Source organism: Pollicipes pollicipes, unplaced genomic scaffold, assembly GCF_011947565.3.
Source record: "Pollicipes pollicipes isolate AB1234 unplaced genomic scaffold, Ppol_2.1 Scaffold_3087;HRSCAF=3621_pilon_pilon_pilon, whole genome shotgun sequence".
Taxonomy (NCBI): Eukaryota; Metazoa; Arthropoda; class Thecostraca; order Pollicipedomorpha; family Pollicipedidae; genus Pollicipes; species Pollicipes pollicipes.
The window spans coordinates 10,401,583-10,428,912 of NW_023596225.1; the positions used below are offsets into that span (position 1 = coordinate 10,401,583).

Below are 27,330 nucleotides of genomic sequence, written 5' to 3' on the forward strand. Positions count from 1 at the left end.
GTAAGGCCCAAAAGATGAAGTGGGGTTGAAATGATGGGAATGTAGTGGTGATCACGAGTTATCTAATTAAAAGTGAACCGGTTCATTGTATGATCGGAGAGTGGGTCACATTATAAGATATTGCTTGAGGGCCTAAAGTGGCATAAAGTTATCTCTATCCTAAAAATTAAACATGCTCTACCTATTTGTTGTTTTTTAAATTGGTGACGGGATAATTTCAGCAAATTCGCGCAAGGACGGCGGAAGCGGTGCCGCGCCGCGAGACGAGGTCATCCCGTCCCCATACGAGGTCACGTTGGAGTCGGCGGCCATTTGCGCTGGCGGCGCCGTAGAGTAGCTGGGGGAAGCGGTTCGCCCAACTCACTTATAAGTGAGCAGAAAGGTATAGTTTGCGGTGACATGCACATTTTTGTTCACAGCGCAGGGCGTTGTAGTTTTGTGGCATTTTGTCGTGACGTGTGCGTTGCACGTGCTTATGTTGGTCTGCTTGGAACAGTTGGCCCAGGACATTACAACTGGGTGCAGAAGGTATCAATCAGGAGTTGCACACACGTGTCTTTTACCAGCATGTCTGATGTGAAAAACAGCTCCCAACAGTGCAATGTGGTGTTGCTTGGACTGTTACTCAGCCTGCAAACTATGGCAGATAGGTACCTACCAAAGTAATAGATGTTTGGTGGTACAGGCTGGAGTCTGTTCCTCATGGGGCAGCAAGCTGCTTTTTGCAGCAGCCTCTACAATTATTGCTCTCCTTTACATTCTTTCTCAGCAGATTGACAGAGGTGAGGTCCCCATGATTGTATGTGGTTCATCAAGACAGCATTAGGTGTCACATTTCAGCAATTTCTGTTGCAGCATTTTGGAAGACTTCCCTTAATTAAGTTTAGGAACTGCAATTCTCTGTGAGGTCTTGTCAAGATCAGTCATGTATCATGGACCAGACTGTCCATGTTAGTTTTACCCAGTGCCTTGCTGACCAACCCTTGAGAACAAAACTATATTCATTCTGTGTACTGTGTTGTTACTTAGAAGTGTTACTTGTCAAGTTTTGGGTCATAATATCAACCATTCTATATTCAGATTGCCAAAATTACTTATTATGCAAAACAGCAATGCCAGGGGTGTTTTTATGTTGTGGTGCTTATTTGTTTGTTCCAAGTTGCTCAGTCCATTCATGTCAATGGACCTAGATTGCCAAAAATACTTATTATGCAAAACAGCAATGCCAGGGGTGTTTTTATGATGTGGTGCTTTTTTGTTTGTTCCACGTTGCTCAGTCCATTCATGTCAATGGACCTATACTTACTAGGAATAGTTTTGTACAAGTTTTCCAGCTAATTGAGCTTGACTCAATGTCATCTTAAGAGGAATATGGCATCTTTGGTTGCCCAGCCCAGACATCATGTAAAGCCCTTAGCAGCTTGTGGTGGCAAAAAGGTAGGAATCCAAATTATGCGCTTAAATGGATTAGCATTTTTTTGTATCAAAGGTTGAGGTACCTGCAACAGACTGATATTGCAACATGCTCTAATTAGAATTGTAGTGCAAGTAATTTTAAAATGCAGGTGGTGATAATCTATCCCTATAGTTCAGTTGGTAGGATGCCAGACACTGACCTTGTGTGATGTCCATGAACTCTTCCCTGAGACTGTGCCTATACAGATGATCATTGATGGCCATGTAACAACTGCCAAGAGAGCCAGTGTGAACAGGAGGAGGATGCACTGCATCATCACATGGCATGCTAAAATCTTCTGGCAAAGATTTTCTGACAATCTGGAATTGCTCTACTAGAGTAGTGGGGTCAGGATGTTTGTAAGGACTCAACCCAAAAGCCAGCCCTGCAGCACCTGAGGTCAGATTTCAAAGAAGTGTGAGCAGCCAGTCATGCTGATTTCTTATCTGTATAAATTGCAGATTCCAGGTTTTAGCTGAAACTGGGTATCTGACCATTTTTAAGCAGTTGAAATATTGATGTTAGTCCTTTCCAGCCATAGGGAGAAGAATGTAAAACTAACTGTATGATAGACTATATTTAATGCTAGTATAAGCATTAAATAACAATGCCTGATTCCATATTCCCATACTTATAGGTTAGATCAATGGCTATGTAAACAAGGTGGTGCAATACTATGTGTTGAGGTGAATGAAATCACAGCAATATGACATTGCAGATGGATGGTCAGCAGTACTGCCTGAAGTGGAATAACTTCTCCCAGCATCTGAAGTATGCATTCAACACCATCTGGAGCAGTGATGACTCCTTCACAGATGTCACTCTGGCTGTACAGGGTGGCTTCAAGATGCGGGGGCATAAGATGGTTCTTTCTGCCTGCTCCTACTACTTCAAAAAGCTGCTGGTGGTAAGCTTTTCCCCATCTGACCCCAATTGTACTTTGCAGATGACTTATCTCTGGTGCAATCATTTGCCACATACATATAGCCATGAGCCCTAGTCATGTTTTCATGACACCAGACCTACTGTGCTGGCCATCTGACATCCTGAGATGACAGCCTTATGTTCCATGCTGACCCTCTGATGTCCCATGGTAACTGTCTGATGTCCCATGCTGACCACCTAATGTCCCATAGTAACTGTCTGGTATCCCATGCTAACTATCTGATGTCCCATGCTGACCACCTAATGTCCCATGCTAACTGTCTGGTATCCCATGCTAACTATCTGATGTCCCATGCTGACCACCTAATGTCCCATACTAACTGTCTGATACCCATGCTGATCTCCAAGTGTCCCATGCTGACCTTGATGTTCATGCTGAATGTCTGGTGTCCATGCTGACTGTCTGGCATCCCACGCTGACCGGCCGCCGCTGGCGTGTCCGCAGCAGGACATGTCCGACAGTCCGGTGCTAATCTTGCACGATGTGTCGCGGCCCGAGCTCGAGGCGCTCGTGCACTTCATGTACCATGGCGAGGTGAACGTCACGCAGGACGTGATTCCGGGCCTGCTCAAGGCCGCCGAGATGCTGCAGATTCGTGGCCTCTGCGCAGCGCCCGCCCAGGGCTTCAAGGTGCGTGTGTGTTGCGTCACCCCTCAGATGGGAGAGGGGGGGGAGGGGCAGGCGGGTTAAGGTAACGGTTCGTTACTGGCGCCGGGGACGGGACGGGGCGGGGACGAATATTTGCTGCGTTATAGCATCCGGGGAGCTGGGGCTCAGGCTCCGGAGGCTGTATACTCCATGGGGATTTTCGGTTCGGTGTTCACCCTTTTTGGTGGTGGATTGTGTTACTTTAAGCTAGTGCGGGCGAGGGGGGCGAGCTGCCGTGCCCCAGCAGGTTCAGTGGTCCCCCACGTCCCTGTTTCGCGGGCCTGCGAGGTGGCCGCCCCGATCCCTCCCGCGATGTGGAGCGCGCCCCGTCGCGGCTGCTCCGCCGCTGACGCCGGCCGCCCCGCAGACGGCCAGCTCAGGGGCGACGCCTACCGGCCGCGCCGGGAAGCGAGCGGCGCCGGAGCCGCCGCCGGCCGCGCCCGCCGCCAAGAAGGGCCGCAAGAAGCCGTCGCTAGCGCCGCCGCCGCCGCCGCTGACGGCGGCACCCGACGTGCGCGGACGGAGCAGCGTGGAGAGCGAGGACTCGCGCGACACCAACGGCATCGGTACGGCTTGGGGGCGGGGCCGGGGCGCCGCCTGGCGCCGGCTGCTGACGCCTGAGGACCGCCAGTGGGCGGGCGCTCGTGGCGTTTTGGGTAGCGTGTGGAGTCAGGTGTGACCTGGACCGTGTGATGGACAAAACTCTAAGGCCGCCCCTAGCACGGTGCGTAACGGCTCGGCGTGTACTTAAACCTGCTGAGCCTGGCCCGTGGTAGCCAAAGTGTTGAATGGGAAAGCATAGCATCTGGTCGTGGGGGGCAGAAGTGCAGCTTCACACCACGAGCGATTTAAACAAAATTATGGTGACGGCTTTTAGGATCTGTGCCTCAAAATGTGCTGTTATCAACATAGAGCATTACTGGCATTTTTAGATGATCCATTTCAAGGAAAAATGTCCTACATTGATGAGGCTGACAGCCTGACGTTTTTATCTTTGACCGTTCCGCCATCTCAAAGAAGGATAGCGTATTCCAATTACAAAGTATGTCAGGTGCTGTTTAAGACACCTTCCCAAACAAAGGTTAGAGTTGCCCAAGTGACCACAATTTTTTGTCCTGAAGTCGGTATTGGTGTAGCCCTTTCAGGACGTAATATTGTCCAGCGCTGACGTATTTGCTACCTCCGTCGACCTAGCTCACTGCACTAGGCCAAATGTGACATGCACTTCTCTTTTTTGGAGATACTCTGTGAGCTTTCACTGTGCCATTTAAGATAGACTTAGATTTTAAAAGACTACATTTTCTGTACCATTCAAGACGCCAGTCATGGGTCGGGTGCAGCGGAGCACAGTTGTGTGATACTATCGTGTATGGAACGATGCCTTTGCTCAGCCCGTCGACAACTTGCCGTTCATCCGCCAGCCAGCCTGCCGTACCGTCACAGACCCTGGGGTGTAACCTGCCGCTCGTCCGCCAGCCAGCCTGCCGTACTGTCACCGACCCTGGGGTCTAACCTGCCGCTCGTCCGCCAGCCAACCCGCCGTACCGTCACAGACCCTGGGGTCTAACCTGCCGCTCGTCCGCCAGCCAGCCCGCCGTACCGTCACCGATCTTGGGGTCTAACTTGCCGTCTCGCCGCCAGGTGGCAGTGATAACGAGGGTGACGGCCAGCTCCGCATAGACGAAGAGTCCAATGGTCTGGAGCCGGAGACTCTGCTGGACGAACAGGTACGCACGAGCCTGCCGGGCTGACAGTGCCCTTTCGTATTTTGACTTCTTCTTCCACTTCTTCACTGGGGCGCATTTTCAGCATCCATATTCCTGATGGGCGTGTGCTGTCTGCGGTAAACATTTATCCCGGTGCTGTCTGGCTCGCTGTCATAAGCTCCACGATTATGATCTCAGTCACTCTGTCCGCTGCCACTCGTCACCGCCCTCAATGACTCCATGAACGGTTCACGTCTGGGCTGCCGCCTCTCGCACCCATGCAGTGTCGGCGCTCGCCGCCGGTACCCCCGCCGGCGTGACCCCGGACAGGGCAGCCCGCCGCCCACCCATGACCACCCACCGCCGGTACCCCTGCCGGCGTGACCCCGGACAGGGCAGCCCGCCGCCCACCCCTGACCACCCACCGCCGGTACCCCCGCCGGCGTGACCCCGGACAGGGCAGCCCGCCGCCCACCCCTGACCACCCACCACCGGTGTCGGCAGGACGGCGACGGCGACGGCGACGGCTGGTCACAGGACAGCGGCGCCACCGACGACCAGTTCTACCCGCTGCCGCGCGCTGACGCCGCCAGCCCCGAGTCGTACACGGCCACTGCACGACTCAAGAACCTGGCCGTCAAGATCAAGCTAGGTGAGCTCGGGATCGGGGTGGCGCTGCTGCTGAACAGACTCAGGGTTTGGTCGGCCGATCACCGCGGCCTCGACTGGCATGCGGCAGACACGTGCTGCGCTCAGGAGCCCGCTCTCCAGCGGAGATGCAGCTCAGGTGTACTGGGGGCGTGGGCTGGAAGCTAAACTAGAAGTGGCGATCATTGTTCGACCCGACGACTGGGCTGAAGCCGCTGCTGTCCGTTACAGAACCCCGGCTGCCCAACGATCTGGAGGCCGCCATAGTATCTTCAATGCCAAAAAATGGTAAGTGACAACCCAAAGCGGCCTACTGTGGTACAACGTCCTGTCGCTGTGCAGATTTGTGCCAATGATTTGAACAAGCGACGAGTGTGCTGTCGTTGTCTCATGGCTCACGGAGCTGAATTGTTCACTTCGGCGGGGGAGGGAGCTGTCGGTCGCTTGTCGTGATCAGGGTGTGTTAACTCGCACTCTGTGGTCGAACTGGGGCCGGACGAGGACGTTAGCGGCCTCGCGCAGCCCGGTCGCTGCCGGACCGAGGCCATCTCTTCCGGGAAGCGACCCTGAGGCGGGAGAAGTTGTGTTAACGGCATGAACGTTCAGACACGTGGGGAAGACCTGGCCCGGTTGGGTCGGTCTTCAGCCAAGTCGCAGCCGTCGGGCACGACGTCATGCGAGGGACGCCCCCTGAGCCGTGCTGACGCGAGCGAGGGCCCCTGCTGTCCGCCATGACTCTCATCCGACCCGCAGTGAGCGCTGAGTAGCAGTCTGTGAGCCGCCGAGGCAATGCCATGCGACTCTGAGCCGGTATGACTCCCTCCCCATCCTGTGACCCTGCTGCCCGCGGCCTGTCCTGTCGTCCGGGTCTGCCATTTACTATGGCCGGGGTCCTCAACCCCGTTCCACACCGTAGCTCCTGAGTGACCCCTCGTTTGACGGTGACTCCCCTCACTACCCTTCATTCCGTGACCTCTGCGCTCTTACCTCGTGACCTCGCCGCACGTCGTGATGGATTACGGAACCATCTGGGTCATCCACGCCCCCCCCCCCCCCCCCCCCCCCACCGGTCCATGCGGCACCGGCGTCGGAGCACTCCGGCGGGATCTTTCTTCACCGTTCCTCCCCCTCCCCCGCCGTTCCCCGTCTGTCCCGTGACCTAGCGCCGCGGCCTGGGCGCCGGTGACGGGGCCGTACTGCCGGCAGATGGTACCGTACGCGGCGCCGAGCCCAGCCCGCTGACCGACGAGCAGCGCTACCTGGCGTTCCACGAGCCGCGGCCGTGTCCGCACTGTCGCCGCGTCTACCGCGACGCCGCCACGCTCCGCACGCATGTGGCGATCATGCACTCGGAAGGTGGGTGGGCGGCGCCGGCCGTCTGGCGGACGAGCCGAGGAGCCGCGCAGGCGTGCCGCAGGGTCGGCTGGGGGATGCGGCCGAGGAGCCGCGCAGGCGTGCCACGGGGTCGGCTGGGGGATGCAGCTGGGCTGGCTCTGAGCGGTTGTTGGCTGTGGGCGTTTGGGCTGCTGTGGGGTTGGCTGTGAAAGGTTAGCGGATCGGTGAACCGGCTTATGTCTGCCGTCTGGTTTTGATGGTTTATCGCCACGATCCTGTTATCATGGTTGGTGTGTTTGGTCTCTTTTGTGTTACTTTTGTTGCTTCCTTAACGAAATATCGCTGGCGATTCTGCCACGGTGCTATGCCTCTATCGTTTGAAGTTTGTGTCCTCCGACTTGGGCTGCCCCGGTTTTGGCAATGTCGCTTTCCTTGGCGCGGCTGTGTGGGTGCTGTAAGCTCGCCGGACCCTTCTTTGACGCGTGCTGCGGGCGCGGCACTGGTCAGCCTGTCACCGCCCGTCGTCCGTGCGGCAGCGGTGCGGATTAGACCCGGCGGCCGTGGGGCTCAGCCTCCCTTCATTCCGCTGGTGCCTCGTCCCGCCTTCCCGCGCGGCCCGGCCGCCTCTCCTGTCCTACGTGAGTGTGACCTGAGCCGACCTGACCTGGACACTGGGAACCTGGTCTGACCTTCACACTGACAACCCTGTCTGACCTGGGCAATAGTGACCTGCCAAGTGAATGACCTCACGATATGCGTTGTTGACCCTCTGTCCGAGATGGCGCTGACATCGCCTGTTCCCCACTGCGCGTCTGGGAAACCAGAGTTACGGGGTTCGATTCCCCGCGGTGCCCGCCCTTCCTTCCAGGGTGAGAGACAGGCGACGCCATGTAGCCTCAGCTGCTTAGTGCGTCGTGAAGCCCGAATGACACACATCGCCCGTTCCGCGCCCTGGTAGCACTACCCCTCGATGGTTCAGAGGGTCTCATGTGCTCCCGGAGGGCTAGTATTGATATTGTGACCGGACCCAGCTGGGGCGCTGGGGCAGCATGGCCCCGCCCGTCTGCCCACCCGTGGTGACCGTTCAGAGTACCATGTCGGGGTTAAGACCACGCGCGGGATAGCGAATCCGCGACATGGCAGACCGATCTGGTGTTGCCCTGAAACGTTGTGCGAGTAAGACAGATTGCGAGTAAGCTTTGATCCCCATGTGACTCCATGTTTGGTTTTGATTTCGCTCAGCCAGATTTATGGAGATGTGATGCATTCATTTGCGACACCCTTAGCGGTTGTCGTTGTTGGTCCATTTTCAAATGGCTCAAACGAGGGTTGATTACTAAGGCGGCTCGGCGGGCAGCAGCAGTGACGTTGGCCGTGCCCGGCCGGTCGTGTGTGGCCCCCGGTCCTGCCTGCTGACGTCCTCTGACCGGCCCAGAGGCGGCGTGTGTGGCCCCCGGTCCTGCCGGCTGACGTCCTCTGACCGGCCCAGAGGCGACCTTTGACCACTGGCTGCTGGCGGTGAGCCGGCTCCTGGCGCCGCCGGTCCCGACCCCGCTCCCGACCCCGACCTGGCCGCTCCGACCTCGCCTCACCCGTCCCCAGCCGCCGGGCCCGGCCACGCGTGAGTAGCCGGCGTCGCTGTGCTCTGCCGCCCGGCCGCCGCGTCATTGCGCCGCCCTGCTCATGTGCCCATGCCTCTCAGGCTGTGAGAGCCACTGTCTGGTCCGTTGACGGGACGACGTGGTGCGTGTGAAGATCCCCGACTGGGCTGTGTACCGGTCTACTCGTCCTCTCATCTGTCTTATCTGCCCTCTGCTCTCTGTTGACTCATCTCTGGGCTGTGTTGGCTAACGCCATAATACCAACTGCTGGTTGGTAGGGTGTTTGGGTTTGATTTCCTTAGTGCTGAGTGCTACTTTATCACCGTTGCTGCATGATATAAGTGAAACTTTTTTCTTTCCATTGCGTGGCTACCCCAGAACAAATAGTTGGAGTGATTAGGTGATATGGGTGTCAAATATTGGGTTTACAGAGATAAATTTGGGGGAAGGCAATGCCCTCCAATAAGATAAAAGGTACACCCATGACCGGTGCCTTTACCTCACCTCGCCTTACCTCACCTCACCTCACCTCACCTCACCTCACCTCACCTCACCTCACCTCACCTCACCTCACCTCACCTCACCTCACCTCACCTCACCTCACCTCACCTTACCCCACCTCACTTCACCTCACCTCACCTCACCTCACTTCACTTCACGTCAGCTGACGCTGTGACGCGGCCAGCCACGCGTGACAAGTCGTGCGGCGCCGCCGGACCCCTGACCCTGACCGGCCCATGCCCGCTCTGCAGGCCTGGACCCGGTCAGCTGCACGTGCGGCGCTATGTTCCGCACCAAGCACGACATGTACGTGCACAAGAAGAACGGCCACCGGTAAAGCGCGCGCCGCCACTGGAGCCGCGTCGGGACTGATGTCCCCCGCTGCCATCGCCGATCTCCTCTGGTGCGCGGCCGCGGCGACCGTGGCAGTCGCCGCTCCGCGCGCGGCACCGCGCGGGCTGCGGTGCGCCAAGCGCGGCGCGACGGCGCGACTCGGCGCGCCGGATATGACACCAGTATAGATGATGGCTGCATGCGTGATTTGTACATAGGCCCTGTTGCGCTCACTGGGCCGGGCGGTGGCTCCGTACGTTTATGATGGGCGGGAGAAGGGAGGGGGGGAGGGGAAGGGGTTCGGGGGTGACGTGGAGTTGGCCTCCGCGATGTGTTGATGCGACTTGAGGCACACGTGGACGCGATGGAGGCGAGTCTGGGCTCGGATGTAGCGCGTCGTTTTTCACGCGGCGGACTCGGCACGAGTCTTGGAGCTCACCCGGCGACGGGTGTGGCGGCTCTCGGCCGCGGCTCCGCGGAACGGCGCGTCGCGTGTAGTGACGGGTCGCGGCGCCGACCGTCGCCCAGCGCTGCGGTGGGCTGCTGCACCGGTGCGGACAAATCTCACGCTTCGGGCGGCGCCGCACGTACGTGTACAAAAGACGCGATCGCCGTCTGCTCGCGACGCAGAATGGTAGATCAGCCGCTGGTGTCGTAAGGGCACGTGGCCAGAGGTCGTGGCCAGATGGTGGGGGGCCGGCGCAGGACGGCCCTGTCGCCGCGGCGCGCCGGAGTGGCGCGCGATCGGCGGCCGAGTGGCGCGTGTCGGCAAGTCAGGCGCCCTGGCCGCGCGCGCGCGCGTCACCGACCGCAAGACGTGACCTGGAGCTGTGAACTGTTCCCGCGCGGATGTGCATTTGCATAGTTTTGTACGTTTCCCATTCATCATCAATAAAGCGTCTGAAATGAGCCGGAATGAATTGGGCTTCATATCAACACGGTAGATCCTGATTTGGTGCTGCCGAGCGGTGGTGTGATTTGGTTTCGGCAGGCGTGCGGAAACAAGGGGAGCCAGGGTGGCTGGGTTTCCCAGATTTTCTTGGACGCACTGGACGTCGGCAGGAAAGAAATAGCAAAAATGTCTTTCAGTCTTCCTGAGCTGCGAAGATTCTCATCGCCCCTCGGTTGTGGCTCATCCAAGCAGCACTCGCAAGGCGTAACGCCGGCACTATCGCTTCGTTTGGAGTATTGTGTAGTTGCCATTCCTGGGCGTGGGTGGAAGAGGGCGTAGTATATGGATGACCTTTTGATGTATCTGACTGCGTTTTCTCAGCGCACAAAAGAAAATCCATTTACTGATTTGCACATTATATCGGGTAGGACGATATTAACTGGGTTTTTGGGGGAGCGCCTGTCTGGCTTTTTCACCCAGCTTCCTGTAACTTTGCTGCGCGACATAACCTGTCATGCACGCGTTGGGACTGTCGGGGTAGTTTCGGGCGCAAGATGATTTTGATCGAGCGTTTATATAAATTTAGACATTGAAAAGACGTTCACATTTTGTAGTCTTGCACGATTTTGAGACAAAAAGGGCGCGGTTGTCTCAAAACAACAAAAAGGAATATGGCAGACCAAGGGCATGGGCACGTGTTGTCTGGCGTGGTGCAATCCGAGAGCATAGTGTGAGTGGGGTCGCGCGGAGGGATTTAGGTCTGGCTGATAGGTACTGTGGCGTGGGGGTGGGCTGTCAAGGTTGTCACAGCTTTCAAGAAGCAGCTGCCTGCCTGCAAAGGTAAGTAGAGAGGACTTCTCAGCGCAGCTGAGAGGACGTGCGAGGACGTTTTTTCAGACTACTGCTGGATGGCTTTAAGTGGTGTTCAGCTAAATGACTCAGTGGTGTGTGTAAGTTGTGTTGTGATTAATTGTGTTCTAAGAAAACATGGGTTAAAATGCCTTTCTTTGGCTAAAAGGCATGCTGTTCAATGGTATGCTATCAATTTATTGAACATGAATAACCCCTAGCAGTCCTAGGTCTAGTAATATGTGAGAATTTTCCCCTCTCCTGCCACTTATGTACATAAAACTACACCATTGAATATGCTGATCAAATGACTGAAGGCAAATAGGTATATGGAAGTAGAGTATAATAATGCCCTGCAGAAAGTCAACAAATATCCATGATCAGGGTTTTGTCATCCACCAAAGGGTATTTTGCTCCCATTGTTATGTAATTATGAATAAGTGGGTAATTTAAGGATCACAGTCAATTTACAATGGTAATGGTCCAATGATTGTGAGTGATCAGTGTTAAGTTATATGTTGCACAGATGGTGGCCAATAAATCGGGTGTTGATTTTCCATCGTGGTCTGTTATCCTTTCTAATCAGCTATTCATAAAGATATATTTTGATGACAATGGTGACATACTGTGGCCATGTGATGATGGGTGGTCAGAATCAAATAATGCATGGGCCAGAGATGAGTTATCACACAATAGTTTTTTATCTTATCTGTGCGGTGTGTATGGGAGGTCTGGGTTCAGTAAGCCAAGACTGGCTAGGCAACAATATCCTGAAAAAGCAGGTGATGACCTGAAGTGGGCTTTCATGTTCTGAAAAAATTCTGGTGATAGGGCAGTGGCAATCATGACAACAACATTGTTTGTATCCAAACATTATTTCCAAGATTGCCACCTATGCTCCCCACCATTGTTTTACTTTTGGAAAGGACTAAGTTCCTGGTTCAGGGTCTTAGATAGTGTCCGGAGGCAGATGTTGTGTGTCATTTATCAAGTGGAGGCTGGTGACGTTGCCAATGACCAATCCTCAGCCATTTGATCATGGTTCCTGTTGGGTGTGTCAGCTATTCTGCATATGTGTTTGGCTGTGAGGGGCTTTATTTGGGCAGTGCAGTTCCATTTTGAGGCCTTGCCAGGGACTTTATTGAACTCTGCCTGTGAACAAAAAATGTGACATGAAGTGAATTATTTTCTTGCCTAGAAAATACTGAGACTTGCATCTTGGGTAATGCATATGAGGCAGTCTTGTTTAGATGGTGTTTTTCAATGCTCTAATTTTGCCAAATTGTTGACATGTGCTGTGTTTTGAAATTCCCCAGATGGATGCTCTAGCTGGCCAGTTCAGTGATGCTGAAGATGATATGTCTGATGCCAAGCATATCTGTGGTCGGTAAGTAACGAGCAACACATCTGGTTCCTCCTTCTCACCCAAAAGGCAGTATGACATTGCCTCTACGCTTGTATTTTTCTTTATGATATCGTGGTGTTCTACATCAAACAGACTCCCTGTTGCATCACAATGAAGCCATATGTGCATTTTGTTCAAGTGCAGTGAATGGGACATTCTGACTGGCACAGTCTCACCATCATGGTCCCCTGCACACAGCCAGGCCCAGTTCCAGCCAGCAGACAGGCCTGACTGGCACAGCTCACTGTCATGGTTCCCTGCATACAGCCAGGCCCAGTTCCAGCCAGCAGAGTGGGCCTGACCAGCAGTCTCACCATCATGGTCTCCTGCACACAGGCAGGCCCAGTTCCAGCCAGCAGGGCGGGCCTCGGCCGGGGACGGTGTGACGTCACTGGCCAGTCAGCTGAGTCAGCTGAGTCCGACGGCCAGTGACCCGGTCCGGGGCGGGTCGGGCTCCGCTGCTGGTGACGAGCAGCCTGACCAGGACGACGACGCGTTTGAAAGCGATGACGACGCCGAGTTCTACGACTGGGACCCGTCCAGCAGGAAAGGTGGGCTGCACTGCTTTTGATGCTTTCTGGGTAACCGTGCTTTGGCCGGCTAAGATGGCAGGAACTTTGGTGTTAATGTAGAGCTGAGTTATGTCTGAACACAGATCCATAATTTCTCTTGGTCGTGATGTGATCGCACCGAGTATGGTTGGAGAAGGCGCGAAAGTGCGAATCACAAGGCGCGAATCCATTATATTTGTGGTATAATACAGGTCCTGTGATCCGTGAGTTAGGCAGTTGAAATTAATGTACTTTAGCACATTGTAGTCCAAAGCCAAAGTATCAGCAGTTGTGGATTGAAATAACGCTAATACCATATATTTGCCGGGAAATGAGTGGGACAAACATAAGTAGCTGAATTCACCGCTGCAATGCGGCTGGCGTTGCTGGCACATGGAGACATCTCATTCGCGGATCTCCCATCCGCGAGCATCTTGCACATATGGTATCATGCGTCTTCAGCCATCAGATTTCAGTGTGCGTGAATGTCATTGTATCTGTGCCGCTTATATTGTGGGGTCGTACGGTCGTGTCATTTGATTCGTACCGTGTTCTCAGTAGAAATTGCTGTTGCCCAAACAGAAGCCGATGTCATGCCGGGAATAGCCCAAGATCGAAGGCCTTGAAAGAGTCCCAATGCACGCATGCTGCAGTCCCGTCCGAATGTCTGATGTGCCACCTGCTTGCAGACTGATGATGTGCATGTGGAGTGATAAGCTAGCATCTGCTGGCCGTGCTGTATCCATGCTGACGAGTGCGCTGTGTGATCTCGTCGCCAGATTTGACCAAGGTGTACCTGGCCCATCGCGGAACGGCGCAGGCTGGCGGCGTCCCTGCCGGTCAAGCCAAGAACTACCAGCCCTCCAAAAACCTGATGATGCGCTACAGCCATCGGATCAACTTGGATCGCTATGACGGGCCGAAAGTGTCCAACGCCGTGAGAAACCAAATATCGGAGGCGGCAAAGAGAAACGACTCGTCTAGGTGAGCCAGTTGTCGCGCCTTTACTCTGTGTACCTTTGTCAGCAGTCGTAATGTTGCCGACTGTTGTCACTAGCTAGCTTGCCTTTCGTGCATTCTTCTATGGCCAGTGGAACTATTCGTGTGACAGCGTTACATGGGTGTGTCGTTCCGTAGACGTCCTGCGCATTAGGTAGGGCTCCGCCGCAGTGGACTTACCCGGTGCAGCTGAGGGAGTTGGCTTGCTGTGGCTCAGCTTAGAAAATGTTGTACGAATGGTGTACCACAAATACGTTTTGCTTCTTTACCCGCTGTTGTGCTTGCAGGCGAGGCAGATTAACCTTAAAGTAACGGTATAGCTGTCGATTACCCCATAGACTTCACGCTTCGCACCCCCGCAGTGTTCGGATCATTGTCCGCTGGGCGACGACCTAGCCCAGAGCGATTTTCTTGACTTCGCTGTGGGTGAAAATGGAGTCCGGACTTCGCAATTTTTTTGCCTTCGCCAGGAAAGGAAAGCAACATTTGCATTGCAACGCGTATTTCCCTGCAGAATGCGATTGCGTTGCAAACTCCTCCGACACCGGCTGGCTGTGCTGCCGTCCCCCCCCCCCCCCCCTCCTCCCCCGACCCGCTGGCTGCTGGCTGCTGACCCGCTGGCTGTGACGCCGCTTCCTCCGACTCCTGCTGGATGTGATACCGGTCTGGGCACTGCGTTGCAGGATCCGCACCAAGGACAAGAAGGACCGGGCCACCGTGGAGCAGGTGCTCGACCCGCGCACGCGCATGATTCTCTACCAACTGATGGACCGCGGGTACTTCGCAGAAATCAACGGCTCCGTCTCCATGGGCAAGGTGGGAGGCCTCACGAAACCGAGAGATGGGTGTGGCTGTAGTTTCACAGCAGAGGCTTGCGGCAGGGATGGTAGATGTGAAAGAAGGATAAAGAAAAAGCGGCCAAGGTGGCAGTCTTGAGTTTGGTTACATATGACGTCGGCGCAGTTTTGTTGGGCTGCTCTTCACATGTTTGAGACCATTACCGTTGGTGAAGAGCCTTAATGAAACGTTGGTTGTTGAAACTAGAAGCAAACTAACTTAAGTACCGTAGTTTGCGTCCCCAAGTTTTGAACACTAGACAGACTCCCGCCCGCGATCCGACCAACCATGGTCTGATCCGTGGTTGGCGGACGGGTAAGCTGGATGCCGCGTGGTTGGCCGGCCAGTCGGCGGGGCGGACTCTGATTGGTCGCGCCTCACGCTGCAGGAGGCGAACGTGTTCCACGCCAGCGGCGCGCCGCCCCTGAGCGAGGACGGTTCGGGCACAGAGCGGGCCGTCAAAATATACAAGACGTCCATCCTGACCTTCAAGGACCGCGAGAAATACGTGGCTGGGGAGTTCAGGTATGGCCACAGCGTTCGTCGTGTAAGTTAGGCATGCGATAATGGCGACTGCGTGTGTGACAGTCACTGTCCAAGTCGTTACGAGTGTTTCAGTGATAATATGGTGTGATTGCGCTGGGTGTCGTCAATGCAATCACATATCCGTGGACTGTTCTTTACTTTTGGCTGATTGCCGACACATGACTACGTGCGCCACGTCTGCCGTGCGTCAGCGAGTACCACCAAGTAGCAGCGGCGCCTCCTCTCCGTGCCATCAGGCACCGGCACGGCTACAGCAAGCACAACCCGCGCAAGATGGTGCAGACCTGGGCGGAGAAGGAGATGCGGAACCTGACGCGGCTGGCGCGCGCCGGCGTGCCCTGTCCGCAGCCCGTCCTCCTGCGCAGCAATGTCCTCCTCATGGGCTTCATCGGCGAGGACGGCCGGGCCGCACCAAAGCTACACGTGAGGACGCCGGCGTCGCCCTGCTGCACAGTGTGTTTGGCTCGCGCTGTCTGGTGGCTTTCTGAGCCAGGTGATGGGTCAGAGCTGGGTTGAGAAATCCCCCGTCAGGCTCTTTGCCGATATCTGCTGTATGGAAATTATTTTGGATTATATGGATACTAAAAATTCATTGTGGTTATGTTCCTGACACACATTAATGTGTGTTTAAAAAAATACATTCGTACCTCACTGTTTTTTGTTATCCTGAGGGTGTCATAGTACAGCAGCAATGCACATTACAGCCTCTTCATATATTAGTGTGGATTTATGCCCCTCATCTACATTGTCAGCTGATACGGTAGCAACATGTGAAAATGATATCATGCAGCAAAGCCGCACGACTATTGCCTGGTGACATGGTCTTGCCCCTGGGTGGTACAGGATGCCAACATCGGCGAGTCGAAGGCACGCGAGCTGTACCTGGACGTGGTGAAGATCATGCGCACCATCTACCACGAGTGTCGCCTGGTGCACGCAGACCTCAGCGAGTACAACATGCTGTGAGTGCGGCGACGGCGCGCCGCGGGCGGCCGCCGCTGGCCGGGGAGGCTCGCGCAGAGCCGGTCAGCCCGGTGCCAGCTGGTTTAGTCTGGCTGGAGTGGCGGTGCTCTGTGTGAGGCCGGCGGCCGTTCAGTTCGCGGCGATTGTCGCCTCTGTGGAGTCGGGCGCCAGAAACGGTGATGAGGTAGATCCCGCTTGAATTGATTGATTGGATTGGATTTGATTTAATGTTTATTTTCGATTGTGGATATGAAGCAGTACATAATATGATGAGAGGATCGGCGCTTAAGGGGAACGCGTAAATCTGGGCGTCTTTCCTAACAATAACAAGACATGGTCATCGCCGCCAGGGAGCCCACGACCCACCGCCCACTCGTCCGATCTGTAAGCCGACGCGGGCCAGGCGTCCGCCGCCGCTCCGGTTTACACATATAGCCATCCCGGGCCGGCGGCGGACGTCCGGCAGCAAACGGGCCGCTGGGTGGCGTTACCGGGCCGGGCGTCTGCCGCCGGCCCGGGACGGCTATATGTGTGAACCGGAGCGGCGGCGGACGCCTGGCCCGGCAACGCCACCCAGTGGCCCGTTCGCTTCCCGCGCTCGCTGGAAGTTTTTAGGCGAATCGTTTAGGCTGAAAAATGAATGCTTGGAATTTTTTGCTTTCTGCTGCTTATTGCAATCTTGTAAACCATTGCTTCTGAGATAGATAGTTAGATAGTCGTTGTGAGTGAGCTCAGTAAAGTTTGGAATGATACGATCTGTTTTACGTAGCATCGAAACTCTGATATCATGATAGCGAGGGAAGTTCAATACAAAGTGTTTAGGGTCTTCATATGAATAACCACACATACAATAGGGACTAGGTGTAGTTGGATTTTGTTTGTGTATGTTTCTTCGTGATTGGAGAGTGTCCCACCTCAAATCGTCCAACCGTGCGCGAGTGTGTTTTCTATAGAGTGCACCGGTGATTAGTCTTGCTGCTGTATGCTGTAATCCGTCGAGTCTAAGGGAGTCTCTGGTTGTCAAAAGTCCGTCGCATACTACGTCATAATAATCAAACAAAGGAGGGATGTAAGTGGTATATATGTCGCGGAGAATTTGCCGAGGCAGAGGCAATGGCGGTGATCCCTAGATCTTGGTCAAAGGTAGGGTGCTGCGCTTTGTGTGCCGGTTGTGTGAAGGAGAAATCGAGGCGACCTGTATGCCGAGAGGCGGCGGTGCTGCTGGAGTCCGTTTCAGTCTGTGTGCCGAGCGGCGGCGGTGCCTCTGGAGCCCGTTTCAGCCTGTGTGCACTGTCGCACACGCTCGGCGACCAGCGCGTGCGCGGGGCAGGCCGGTGCTCTCCTCAGTGCTGCTGCTGTGTGGGGTCTTCAGAGGTCGGCCTGCTGTGTGGGGTCCTCAGAGACTAGTCTGCTGCGTGAGGTCCTCAGAGGCCGGTCTGCTGTGTGGGGTCCTCAGAGGCCGGTCTGCTGCGTGAGGTCCTCAGAGGCCGGTCTGCTGTGTAGGGTCCTCAGAGACCGGTCTGCTGTGTGGGGTCCTCAGAGGCCGGTCTGCTGCGTGGGGTTCTCAGAGACTAGTCTGCTGCGTGAGGTCCTCAGAGGCCGGTCTGCTGTGTGGGGTCCTCAGAGGCCGGTCTGCTGGGTGGGGTCCTCAGAGGCCGGTCTGCTGCGTGAGGTCCTCAGAGGCCGGTCTGCTGTGTGGGGTCCTCAGAGGCCGGTCTGCTGTGTAGGGTCCTCAGAGGCCGGTCTGCTGTGTGGGGTCCTCAGAGGCCGGTCTGCTGTGTGGGGTCCTCAGAGGCCGGTCTGCTGTGTGGGGTCCTCAGAGGCCGGTCTGCTGTGTGGGGTCCTCAGAGGCCGGTCTGCTGTGTGGGGTCCTCAGAGGCTGGCCTGCTGTGTGGGGTCCTCAGTGCCGCTGCCGTGTAGCGTCCCCGGAGGCCGGCCTGCTGTGTAGGGTCCTCGGAGGCTGGTCTGCTGTGTGGGGTCCTCAGAGGCTGGCCTGCTGTGTGGGGTCCTCAGAGGCCGGCCTGCTGTGTGTAGTCCTCAGAGGCTAGTCTGCTGTGTGAGGTCCTCAGAGGCCGGCCTGCTGTGTGGAGTCCTCAGTGCCGCTGCTGTATAGCGTCCTCGGGGGCCGGCCTGCTGTGTGCCGCTGGCTGACGTGCCTGACATGCGGACCGGGCCACCCGGACTCACAAAGCGCGAGCGGGGGCCTAGCGACGTGTCCAAACGGGCCCGGCCCGCACCGAACAGCTCATTGGTTTGACACAGGCTGACATACACTAATAGCCTGCGGTCTCATTCAGACTCGTGTATTCAACAAGTGCGCAGGGACGTGTTTTTTTTTGTAAGCGATCCGACTCACTGACTGAACGGGCACGTGCCGCATCAGAGCCGGCGTGGTCAGTTTGTTCCGCGCCGAACCAGAAGCCCTGCGTGTCTCCCGTGGAGCCCCGCCTGACGCCGCCATTGGCCCGCGCAGGTATCACAAAGGACACGTGGTCGTGATCGACGTGTCTCAGTCGCTGGAGCACGACCACCAGAACGCGCTCTTTTTCCTGCGCAAGGACTGCACCAACATCACCAGTGAGTGGTGTCGGCCGCCCCGGGCCCGGCAGCCGGCAGCAGGTGCCGCCACTCTGAGGCAGGCGGGCGGGACCCGGCACCATATGTCATACACTGTGTGGGGCTGGTGGACAATTTTCCGTACAGAGTGAGCATATGATGTCGTAATGTCATTTATTTGGACTACATTGGGTTTTTGTCGAGCTGGAATGACGTAATTATCGGTGAATAATGTGCGAATTGTTGATAATAATGCTATGTGATGTGATGTGATGTGGTGTGATGATGATGCTGATAATAATACTAATACTACTACTACTAATGATGATAATGATGATGATGATGATGAAGACGATGATTGTTGTGGTATGATGATGAATTTAGTGGTGTTGTTTTCCCAAGCTTGATGCACGTACACTGGATGTTCTAGTCAGAATTTCACGGTCGTTGGACAATTTGACTTGCTCTTTTGTCAATGGCACCCGCACAGCCCCTGATGCTGCCAGTCACAAACAGAGTCGGCCTCCCCTAGCGGCTGACAGCTGCTCCCTGCCTAGTGACGGCACGAGACCCTGCCATCTCACCTCACACATCTGGCGGCTGACGGCTGCTCCCTGCCTAGTGACGGCACGAGACCCCCGCCATCTCACCTCACACATCTGGCGGCTGACAGCTGCTCCCTGCCTAGTGACGGCACGAGACCCTGCCATCTCACCTCACACATCTGGCGGCTGACGGCTGCTCCCTGCCTAGTGACGGCACGAGACCCCGCCATCTCACCTCACACATCTGGCAGCTGACCGCTGTTCCCTGCCTGGTGACGGCACGAGACCCCGCCATCTCACCTCACACATCTGGCGGCTGACAGCTGCTCCCTGCCTGGTGACGGCACGAGACACCGCCATCTCACCTCACATATCTGGCGGCTGACCGCTGCTCCCTGCCTGGTGACGGCACGAGACCCCGCCATCTCACCTCACACATCTGGCGGCTGACATCTGCTCCCTGCCTGGTGACGGCACGAGACCCCGTCATCTCACCTCACACATCTGGCGGCTGACCGCTGCTCCCTGCCTGGTGACGGCACGAGACACCGCCATCTCACCTCACATATCTGGCGGCTGACCGCTGCTCCCTGCTGGGTGACGGCACGAGACCCCGCCATCTCACCTCACACATCTGGCGGCTGACCGCTGCTTCCCTGCCTGGTGACGGCACGAGACACCGCCATCTCACCTCACATATCTGGCGGCTGACAGCTGCTCCCTGCCTGGTGACGGCACGAGACCCCGCCATCTCACCTCACACATCTGGCGGCTGACCGCTGCTCCCTGCCTGGTGACGGCACGAGACACCGCCATCTCACCTCACATATCTGGCGGCTGACAGCTGCTCCCTGCCTGGTGACGGCACGAGACCCCGCCATCTCACCTCACACATCTGGCGGCTGACCGCTGCTCCTGCCTGGTGACGGCACGAGACCCCGCCATCTCACCTCACACATCTGGCGGCTGACCGCTGCTCCCTGCCTGGTGACGGCACGAGACCCCGCCATCTCACCCTCACACATCTGGCGGCTGACCGCTGCTCCCTGCCTGGTGACGGCACGAGACCCCGCCATCTCACCTCACACATCTGGCGGCTGACCGCTGCTCCCTGCCTGGTGACGGCACGAGACCCCGCCATCTCACCTCACACATCTGGCGGCTGACCGCTGCTCCCTGCCGGGTGACGGCACGAGACCCCGCCATCTCACCTCACACATCTGGCGGCTGACAGCTGCTCCCTGCCTGGTGACGGCACGAGACCCCGCCATCTCACCTCACACATCTGGCGGCTGACCGCTGCTCCCTGCCGGGTGACGGCACGAGACCCCGCCATCTCACCTCACACATCTGGCGGCTGGCCGCTGCTCCCTGCCTGGTGACGGCACGAGACACCGCCATCTTACCTCACACATCTGCCACAGAAGGTGACGTGACGTGACATTTTCCTTTGACCGGGCGTGACGTGACGCCTCCCTGCTTCCAGACTACTTCACCCGCCTGCAGGTGGCCACGATGACTGTGCGCGAGCTGTTCGACTTCATCGTCGACCCCAACATCACGGCCGACAACCTAGGCGGCTACCTGGAGCGCATGATGGACCTGACGGCCCAGCGGGGCCAGCTCAGCAACCAGCAGCTGGTCGACGAGGAGGTGTTCAAGCACGCCTACATTCCCAAGCGGCTGGACGAGGTGAGGACACGGCGGTGGGCGTGGCCGGCCCGGCTGCGGCTGATGCTGGAGACACCTGGTGGCGGCGGCGCTGCTGCGCGGGGCTGACGTACGCGCTGGTGTTATGTGGTGAAGAATGCAAGATGCGCAATGGCGGAGTGGGTAAGATGGGCGGTTGTGGCTCTGTTTATGATTTAGCCGTTTGCTGTCCTGAAAGGACATTTTGATGCAAGAGATACTCATCACCGTTGGGTCGGTCCTGCGCCATGTTCCCATCGGTGCGGCGCCAGCTCCGCTCCGCGCCGTGTCCGGTGTGGGGGCGCGCGCGCTGAAGGCGGCCGGCCGTCGGCAGGTGTACAACGCCGAGCGTGACATCTGCCAGGCCAAGGCGGGCGACCAGAGTCTCATCTACTCCACCATCACGGGCATCAAGCCGGACCTGTCTGGCGCCCAGCTGGTGCCCTCCCTGCTCCACCAGGTCAGTGCCGGCCGGCAGGTGGCGGTCCCGAGGCATGGGTGACTGGCTTCTGCCGGTGGTGCTCGCTCATTTAAGGCCATAGTACCAAGTTATTTAAGGTTGCTGATAGCCGACGCGTGCGCGAGGTGAATCTTTAAGAGGTTTCAAGTAGTTTATATAGCTGTTAGCATGTTCCGCGGCTCCCGACACACCTCGGTCCCGCCTGGCCGGTGGACTGAGGGAGTGGGCGGGACCTGGAGGAGGCCGGCGGCGTGGCCCTGTCACGGCTGCTGATGCAGCGGCGCCGTGCGGACGGAGACCTGGGGACCGCGTCAGGTTGGGCGGAAAGAGAACGGCGGGAGCGGCAGGGACGACGTGGGCGAAGCGTGCTGGACTGGGCCATGGGCGGGAGTGGAATGTCGGGAGTCCCGCCGTCAGCGATTCTTCGGTTAGGCGTTAGCTAACAGCACGCTGGAGGCCACGTGACTAATGTCCTTGGGCTTTCAGCATTTTGTGTAATCAGCGCCGATATGCCAGTGCCGAAATAGCTCAGTTGGGAGAGCGTTAGACTGAAGATCTAAAGGTCCCCGGTTCGATCCCGGGTTTCGGCAGTTTTGCGCCGGTACGGACTGCTGTGGGTAATTCGGGCTATGGAGGTGGTACAGTGTGCCATAGCAACACCTCGTGCAGGAGTTGGGCGTTGGTTATCGTTATCATCTAGGGTTTGAGGTCGTGTCGTTTACGATGTTCATCTGCTTATATGACCAGGTAGTCTTGGATCTATTTTGCATTTCGCGTATTTTATTTACCTGCCAATCCACGTTCAGCATGCGTGCCAAGTTGTCTTAACGAGGACGCGTCCGGTTTTGTCTTCTGGCATGTGCAAGTGAGGTATCTTGAACTACGATTAGAGGCAACGATAAAAATCGTGTTGCGCTGTTGAGCTGTATTTTCACGTGCATGCGTGTTCGGTTGGCCCGCCCCTACTCGTACGACCACAAAATCTAACGATTGTCCCCCAGATACATAGCTCAGTGCTGCGGAGTTACACTGAACATCCAGACGTCCCTGGCTTCGGTAGTTTCGTGTGATTCGCCTGCCTCCTCCTCCCCCCCCCCCCCCCCCCCCCCCCCCCCCCCGGTTGGGTATTCTGCCTCACAGTGACGTGGACGGTTGCTCAATACAAAAATGACTTTGCCACCTGACCCATGTAGGACGCTCTACTGTATTCCCACATAGTTCGCGCAGCACACGTTCTTTTGCTGGTTACGTGTCCGTTGACTGATCATTACGCCGTTGTCATGTCCACTAACCCAGTCCGACCAGAGAACCACAAACTTTGCGGTCGAGTAAGGCAAGCTGGAGGAGCGTTAGACTGAAGATCTGAAGGTCTCGTGGTTCGACACAGTTGTGTGCCTTGCGTGCTTGTTTTATCGGACAATTGAGCGTGTTTTTAGTCGTATGTTGTTTTTTCTGACCTAAGCACCCGCATTGGCCCACACATGTGCAGCGTGAGTGTGGGGTTAGCTGGCGAATGCCGCGCATCGTTCTCGTGTCACCGGCGTTGTTGGCCGTCCGTTCGTCCCACGACCCAGCGCGTGCTTTCTCAGACGGACGCCCTCGCTTCGGAGGAGGACAGCGGCGGCTCGTCGGACGAGGACGCCAGTGACCAGGACGAGGGCTCGTCCAAGTTCGTGAACACGCGTCGACCTCGGAACGAGTCACCTGCTAGCAGGAAGGTGCGGCTGGATTCGACCCCGCGCTGGTGGAAAGGCCCCCGTGTCAGAAGGGTCGTGTCGGCTCTAAACTCCGGGCGGAACAGCACCGTCTCTAGTATGCCGCAGTCCTGGTCGCACGAGACGTTTGCTATTGGTATTATTTGCGGTGGAGCTGATAACAGTGACAGGAGTGTCGGTGAAAACCAAGCGTGTGTGCGTCATAGGGCCCTGGTGGAATATGCATTTTGACTATACGGCAACATTTCTAGTGGCCCATGTGCTGAGCATTCAACCCATGTTACGAGTAGTTTGTGGAAATGGATTTACATTTCACTCAGCTTGATGGAGATCCCAGCCAATACGGCTGGGTCAGGTCCGTCTCGAACCGGTACACATATCAAAGGAATCTTTTCCAGGGACAATCTTATTAACTCTTCAGTTTATTGTGACTCCCCTGGCATTCGAGCAAAAGCCTGTCGCTGTGATGAGCTCAAGCTCGACCCAACCTAACCCATGCGTGGCTCAAACTCCACCAGGCTCGACCCAACCTAACCCATGCGTGGCCCAAACTCCACCTGGCTCGACCCAACCCAGCCCATGCATGGTTCAAGCTCCACCAGGCTTGACCCAACGTACCCCACGCATTGTTTAAACTCTACCAGGTTCGACCCAGCGTAAGCCTTGCAGGGATCATACGCCGCCGGTGGCCCAGTGAGAGCGGCGGCTGACGGATTGAAGACCAGCCACGGCCTTGTTGAACGTCCTCGGTCCATGCTTCTCGAGGCCGCGTTTCTTACACGACTGAAGCGTTACATTGATCAATAAAACGAATTGGCACTGATGAGCGCACGTTGGTCAGACATTGTTCCGGTCTTTTCAGGAGCGGAAGAAGGCTGTCAGGGAAGAGAAGGCAGAAAAACGGAAAGTGAAGGTGAAAAAGCACATAAAGAAGAAAAAAGAAAAGGACGGCAAAAAGAAATAACTGTTGTTTCTGCACGGTTCATGTTTTGGGGATCACGGCCTTCATGTATCAGCTAGAAACAATTGAGATATGATCACCTGTGAATAATGTAGGCTCATGACAACTGCGTGCGAATATATTGATGTTGCCAGGCGCAATGGTAGGATCCCTGGCCCGGACTTTCCCTGGAGGTCCAGCGCTCACAATCACGAATCTCACGTGGGTCTGGGACGAAAGCAGGCACTCGAGTCGTGAAGTCTTTGGGCGCATCGTCGCTTGAGTTTGAATAGCGCCGCGAAGACGGAGCTACCAGCGGTGGCGAGAGCGTCCAATGGTCTTGCTGTTGAGGGCGATGTGGCTGTCGTGGCCTCCCCCACACGCTTTATTAAAACTGCGGAGCATCAACTTCATGTGTTTATGTCTCAGCTCATTGTCTTCTACGCTCACTTCGAACGCGCCAGACGATATAACAATGCACATACAACAGGCCACAGCACTAATATTGCACCTGCATTGCACCGGTACAAAATCTCGCGCGGCGCGTAACTTGGACAGCTCACTTCACAGCAGCCGGGCCGCCCGACCCGATTCGCCGCTCCGCCCGCGCGGCACGACATTGGTCAGCTGGCAGGCCGTGTGGGCGGCGTGGCGGCGTATGGCGCGGTGTGGTTTGGTCCAGAGCCACAGCGCTGGGCGGCGGGGTTCTCTGGCGTCCTCTGGTCACGGCGCCGGGTACTCTGGCGTCCTCTGAACTGGGTGTCGGGTGCTGCGATTCCTCCTGGAGCGCGTGTCCTCTGGGCTAGCCCCGGGCTGCGCCGAGTGCCTTTCCCGGTGCCCGGATCCGGGGTGTGGGCCTCGAGCCCGCGTCTCTCGAGGCGGCGGCGGCGACCTCAGCGGCGCTCACGAGCCGCGAGCGAGCGAGCCGCCGCCGCGCGCCGCTCTAGCACGGTTCCGACTCCGGCTGCTGCTCCTGCTGCCAGTGGCGGCGGCTCCGGAGGAGGCCCTGCCGGCAGAGCGGCCGTCAGCCGCGCCGGCCGCCGGCCCAGCAGCAGCTGCCGACAGCGAGGACACGGCTGTTCAGCACGGCACGGCGCTGCCAACGGCCACGGACAACACCGATAGCTCAGCTGCTGTGCAACCGTGGCAGGACCAACTACGGTGTGGAATTCTGGGCTACGTTAGGGGGGGGGGGGGAGAAACGATATGTTCTATCGGTCACGTGCTCTCTAGTATTGAAGAAAAACGTATGCAACGAGTCTACGGGGTGCGGCTGAGGGCAAGCTTCGTCGGCCGGGCTGCTGGAGGACTGAAGGTGCCTTATCACCGGCCACCTCTTTGCAACGTTCCGGCGCTACTGCTACTTCTTGAACTAAAATACACTACGCACAATGCAGGTGAACGCATACGAACGATTTATAGCACGCACCCTTTTTAATTTCGACAGTTGTTTCAGCACCCCATCCTTGTTCGCGGACTTGCTGACATCCCTGGTGGACGCTGTTTGCAAGCTGTGTTTACTGACAGCGTCGCTAGATGCCTCGCTCACCAGTTGCGATTCCTCTGATTGGTCCGAATCTGAAACAGGCCAGAGGCGCGGCCGTCCGGAGTCACTCGGCATCGGCCAGGGGACTAGTGCGGAGCGCCTGGCTGTCTGGAACGCAGAAAACGGTCTGTGGTCAGCGAGCTGTGATGACAGCCGGGCTCCCCCGACACCAAGCCAGGCAGGGATAAAATGTGGCACTGCGCCGCAGCGTTGGATGGGTTGTGCGCTGGCGTGCACGCTGCGCTTTGAGTGTGCGTTAGGAAAGCGCACTACCCGAAAAGATAGCGATCATCAGACCTACCGCGACTAAATCGCTGCCGCTGTTTGGCACTGCGATCTTGCCGGAGCAAGAGCCAAATCGACTCGGCAGGGTCTGAATGTGGCGAGAGCAGACAATATGCTTAGGATTTATAAGCAGACCGGAATGCGTATTAAAACGTCTAGAACTCATAACACCCATTAGTCAAAGCGTCCAGAATCGCTGCATCCAGTGTTCGCAACATCCAGAAACCGTCCAATGTCCCTGGACAGAGGGGAATCAGAAAGCCCAGGCGCGCAGCGTCTAGGACCGCAGCATCGCGGGTTGAAAACGCCCAGCGTGTGTGAGGTCCAGGGGTTAGGATACTGCATCACTTCGTCGCAAACCTTAATGGGCGCCCCTGTTGCAGCTTAAATAACAAGCAGCAAAACTGGCCTTGTGGCCATCTATAAGAAATGTTATGTTTGGGGGAGAGAGATTGTTTTGTGGAACATACTCACCATTGCCCTTGACAGAGGCTAACCATGACAATCAGAATAAGCAATTCAAAGTGATTTGAAAGGTTTTGACTTGTGTGTTGTTAACTGTCTGGTGTCAACAAGCTGACACAAATTAATCGAACCAAAACGCGAGTTGAAAACATGCGATAACCGACGACCGATGTACATGAAGTAACGCCCCTGTGTGATCAAGAGCACCCGGGCAGGTTAACAGAGATGACTCTGACAAGTGAAGAGTGCTCAGCAAATAAGCTCAAAAGGGAAAGAGCCACAGATCAATGAAAAAGGTTCCTGAGCATTGAGTGCCTTGGTGCGTTATCTTATATGGGTCTCAGCAACAGCACGGAGTCCTCCAAGCAAATGAAAAAAGCCGATACCAATATGAAGGGCCCCTGAGCAACAGCGTGTACCCCGGCATATGGGGCCCCGGCAGCAGCAGTGGGGCGGGAGAGACCGCCTGCCCTGTGGGTACAGCAGCCCCCGCCGAGCCCGCGTCGCCCGGCGCGCCTGCGCCCAGTCCGCTAGTGAGCCCCGGAGCGCGGCCGCGTCCAGGCTGGGCGCGGCCGCCAGGCGTCAACTCGGCGGAATGTCAGGTTGACTGTGCCATCTGATGGCGAAAGGGGGAAAGAGCGGCAGGGGCCAAAAATCCCTCTGTAGTGTTACCTAGGGGCAGGAACTCAAACTAGCCTAGGTGTTGGGGATGCTGGACGTTTTGGACATTGGACTTAACGACCCTGGACTTTGCCACTCTGGACGTTGCGCGCCTGGGCATTATAAATGCCCCAAATAGGCACGGAATTGGACGCATGCTGAACGTTTTGAACGTTGGGTGTTGCAATCTTGGACAGTGTGAGTGCCGGACGCTGCAATTTTGGACGTTTTGATGGCTTCCCGCAAAAGAACA

At 56.5% G+C, this 27,330-nt stretch overlaps 3 protein-coding genes and 1 non-coding gene across 4 annotated transcripts in view; 3 read left to right on the top strand and 1 right to left on the bottom strand.

Moving 5' to 3' along the window:
• The first annotated feature begins 107 nt into the window (after positions 1-107).
• On the top strand, positions 108-9,178 carry LOC119089361 (protein bric-a-brac 2). The gene is made up of 10 exons (XM_037212032.1): positions 108-382; positions 2,175-2,363; positions 2,847-3,032; positions 3,418-3,450; positions 3,505-3,616; positions 4,692-4,777; positions 5,294-5,408; positions 5,636-5,692; positions 6,611-6,760; positions 9,093-9,178. Exons 2-10 carry the CDS (start codon positions 2,175-2,177, stop codon positions 9,176-9,178), a joined length of 1,014 nt encoding a protein of 337 aa, XP_037067927.1. The 5' UTR covers positions 108-382.
• A 1,567-nt stretch (positions 9,179-10,745) lies between these two features.
• RIOK1 (RIO kinase 1) lies at positions 10,746-25,006 on the top strand. Its single transcript, XM_037213173.1, has 13 exons — positions 10,746-10,906; positions 12,232-12,302; positions 12,657-12,871; positions 13,651-13,855; positions 14,554-14,686; positions 15,096-15,232; positions 15,490-15,676; positions 16,097-16,215; positions 18,690-18,793; positions 20,804-21,009; positions 21,341-21,466; positions 23,056-23,184; positions 24,044-25,006. The coding sequence occupies exons 2-13, from the start codon at positions 12,232-12,234 to the stop codon at positions 24,143-24,145; spliced, it is 1,734 nt and encodes a 577-aa protein (XP_037069068.1). The 5' UTR covers positions 10,746-10,906; the 3' UTR covers positions 24,146-25,006.
• On the top strand, positions 21,984-22,056 carry TRNAF-GAA (transfer RNA phenylalanine (anticodon GAA)). Its single transcript has one exon. It is a non-coding gene; the product is annotated as a tRNA-Phe (tRNA).
• A 466-nt stretch (positions 25,007-25,472) lies between the features above and the next one.
• Positions 25,473-27,330, bottom strand: part of LOC119089364 (uncharacterized) — a 34,569-nt gene continuing 32,711 nt past the window's right edge. Inside the window, exon 14 of the mRNA XM_037212034.1 lies at positions 25,473-25,775. Coding sequence (XP_037067929.1) covers positions 25,732-25,775 — 44 coding nt within the window. The 3' untranslated portion in view covers positions 25,473-25,731. The remainder of the gene's footprint in view (positions 25,776-27,330) is intronic.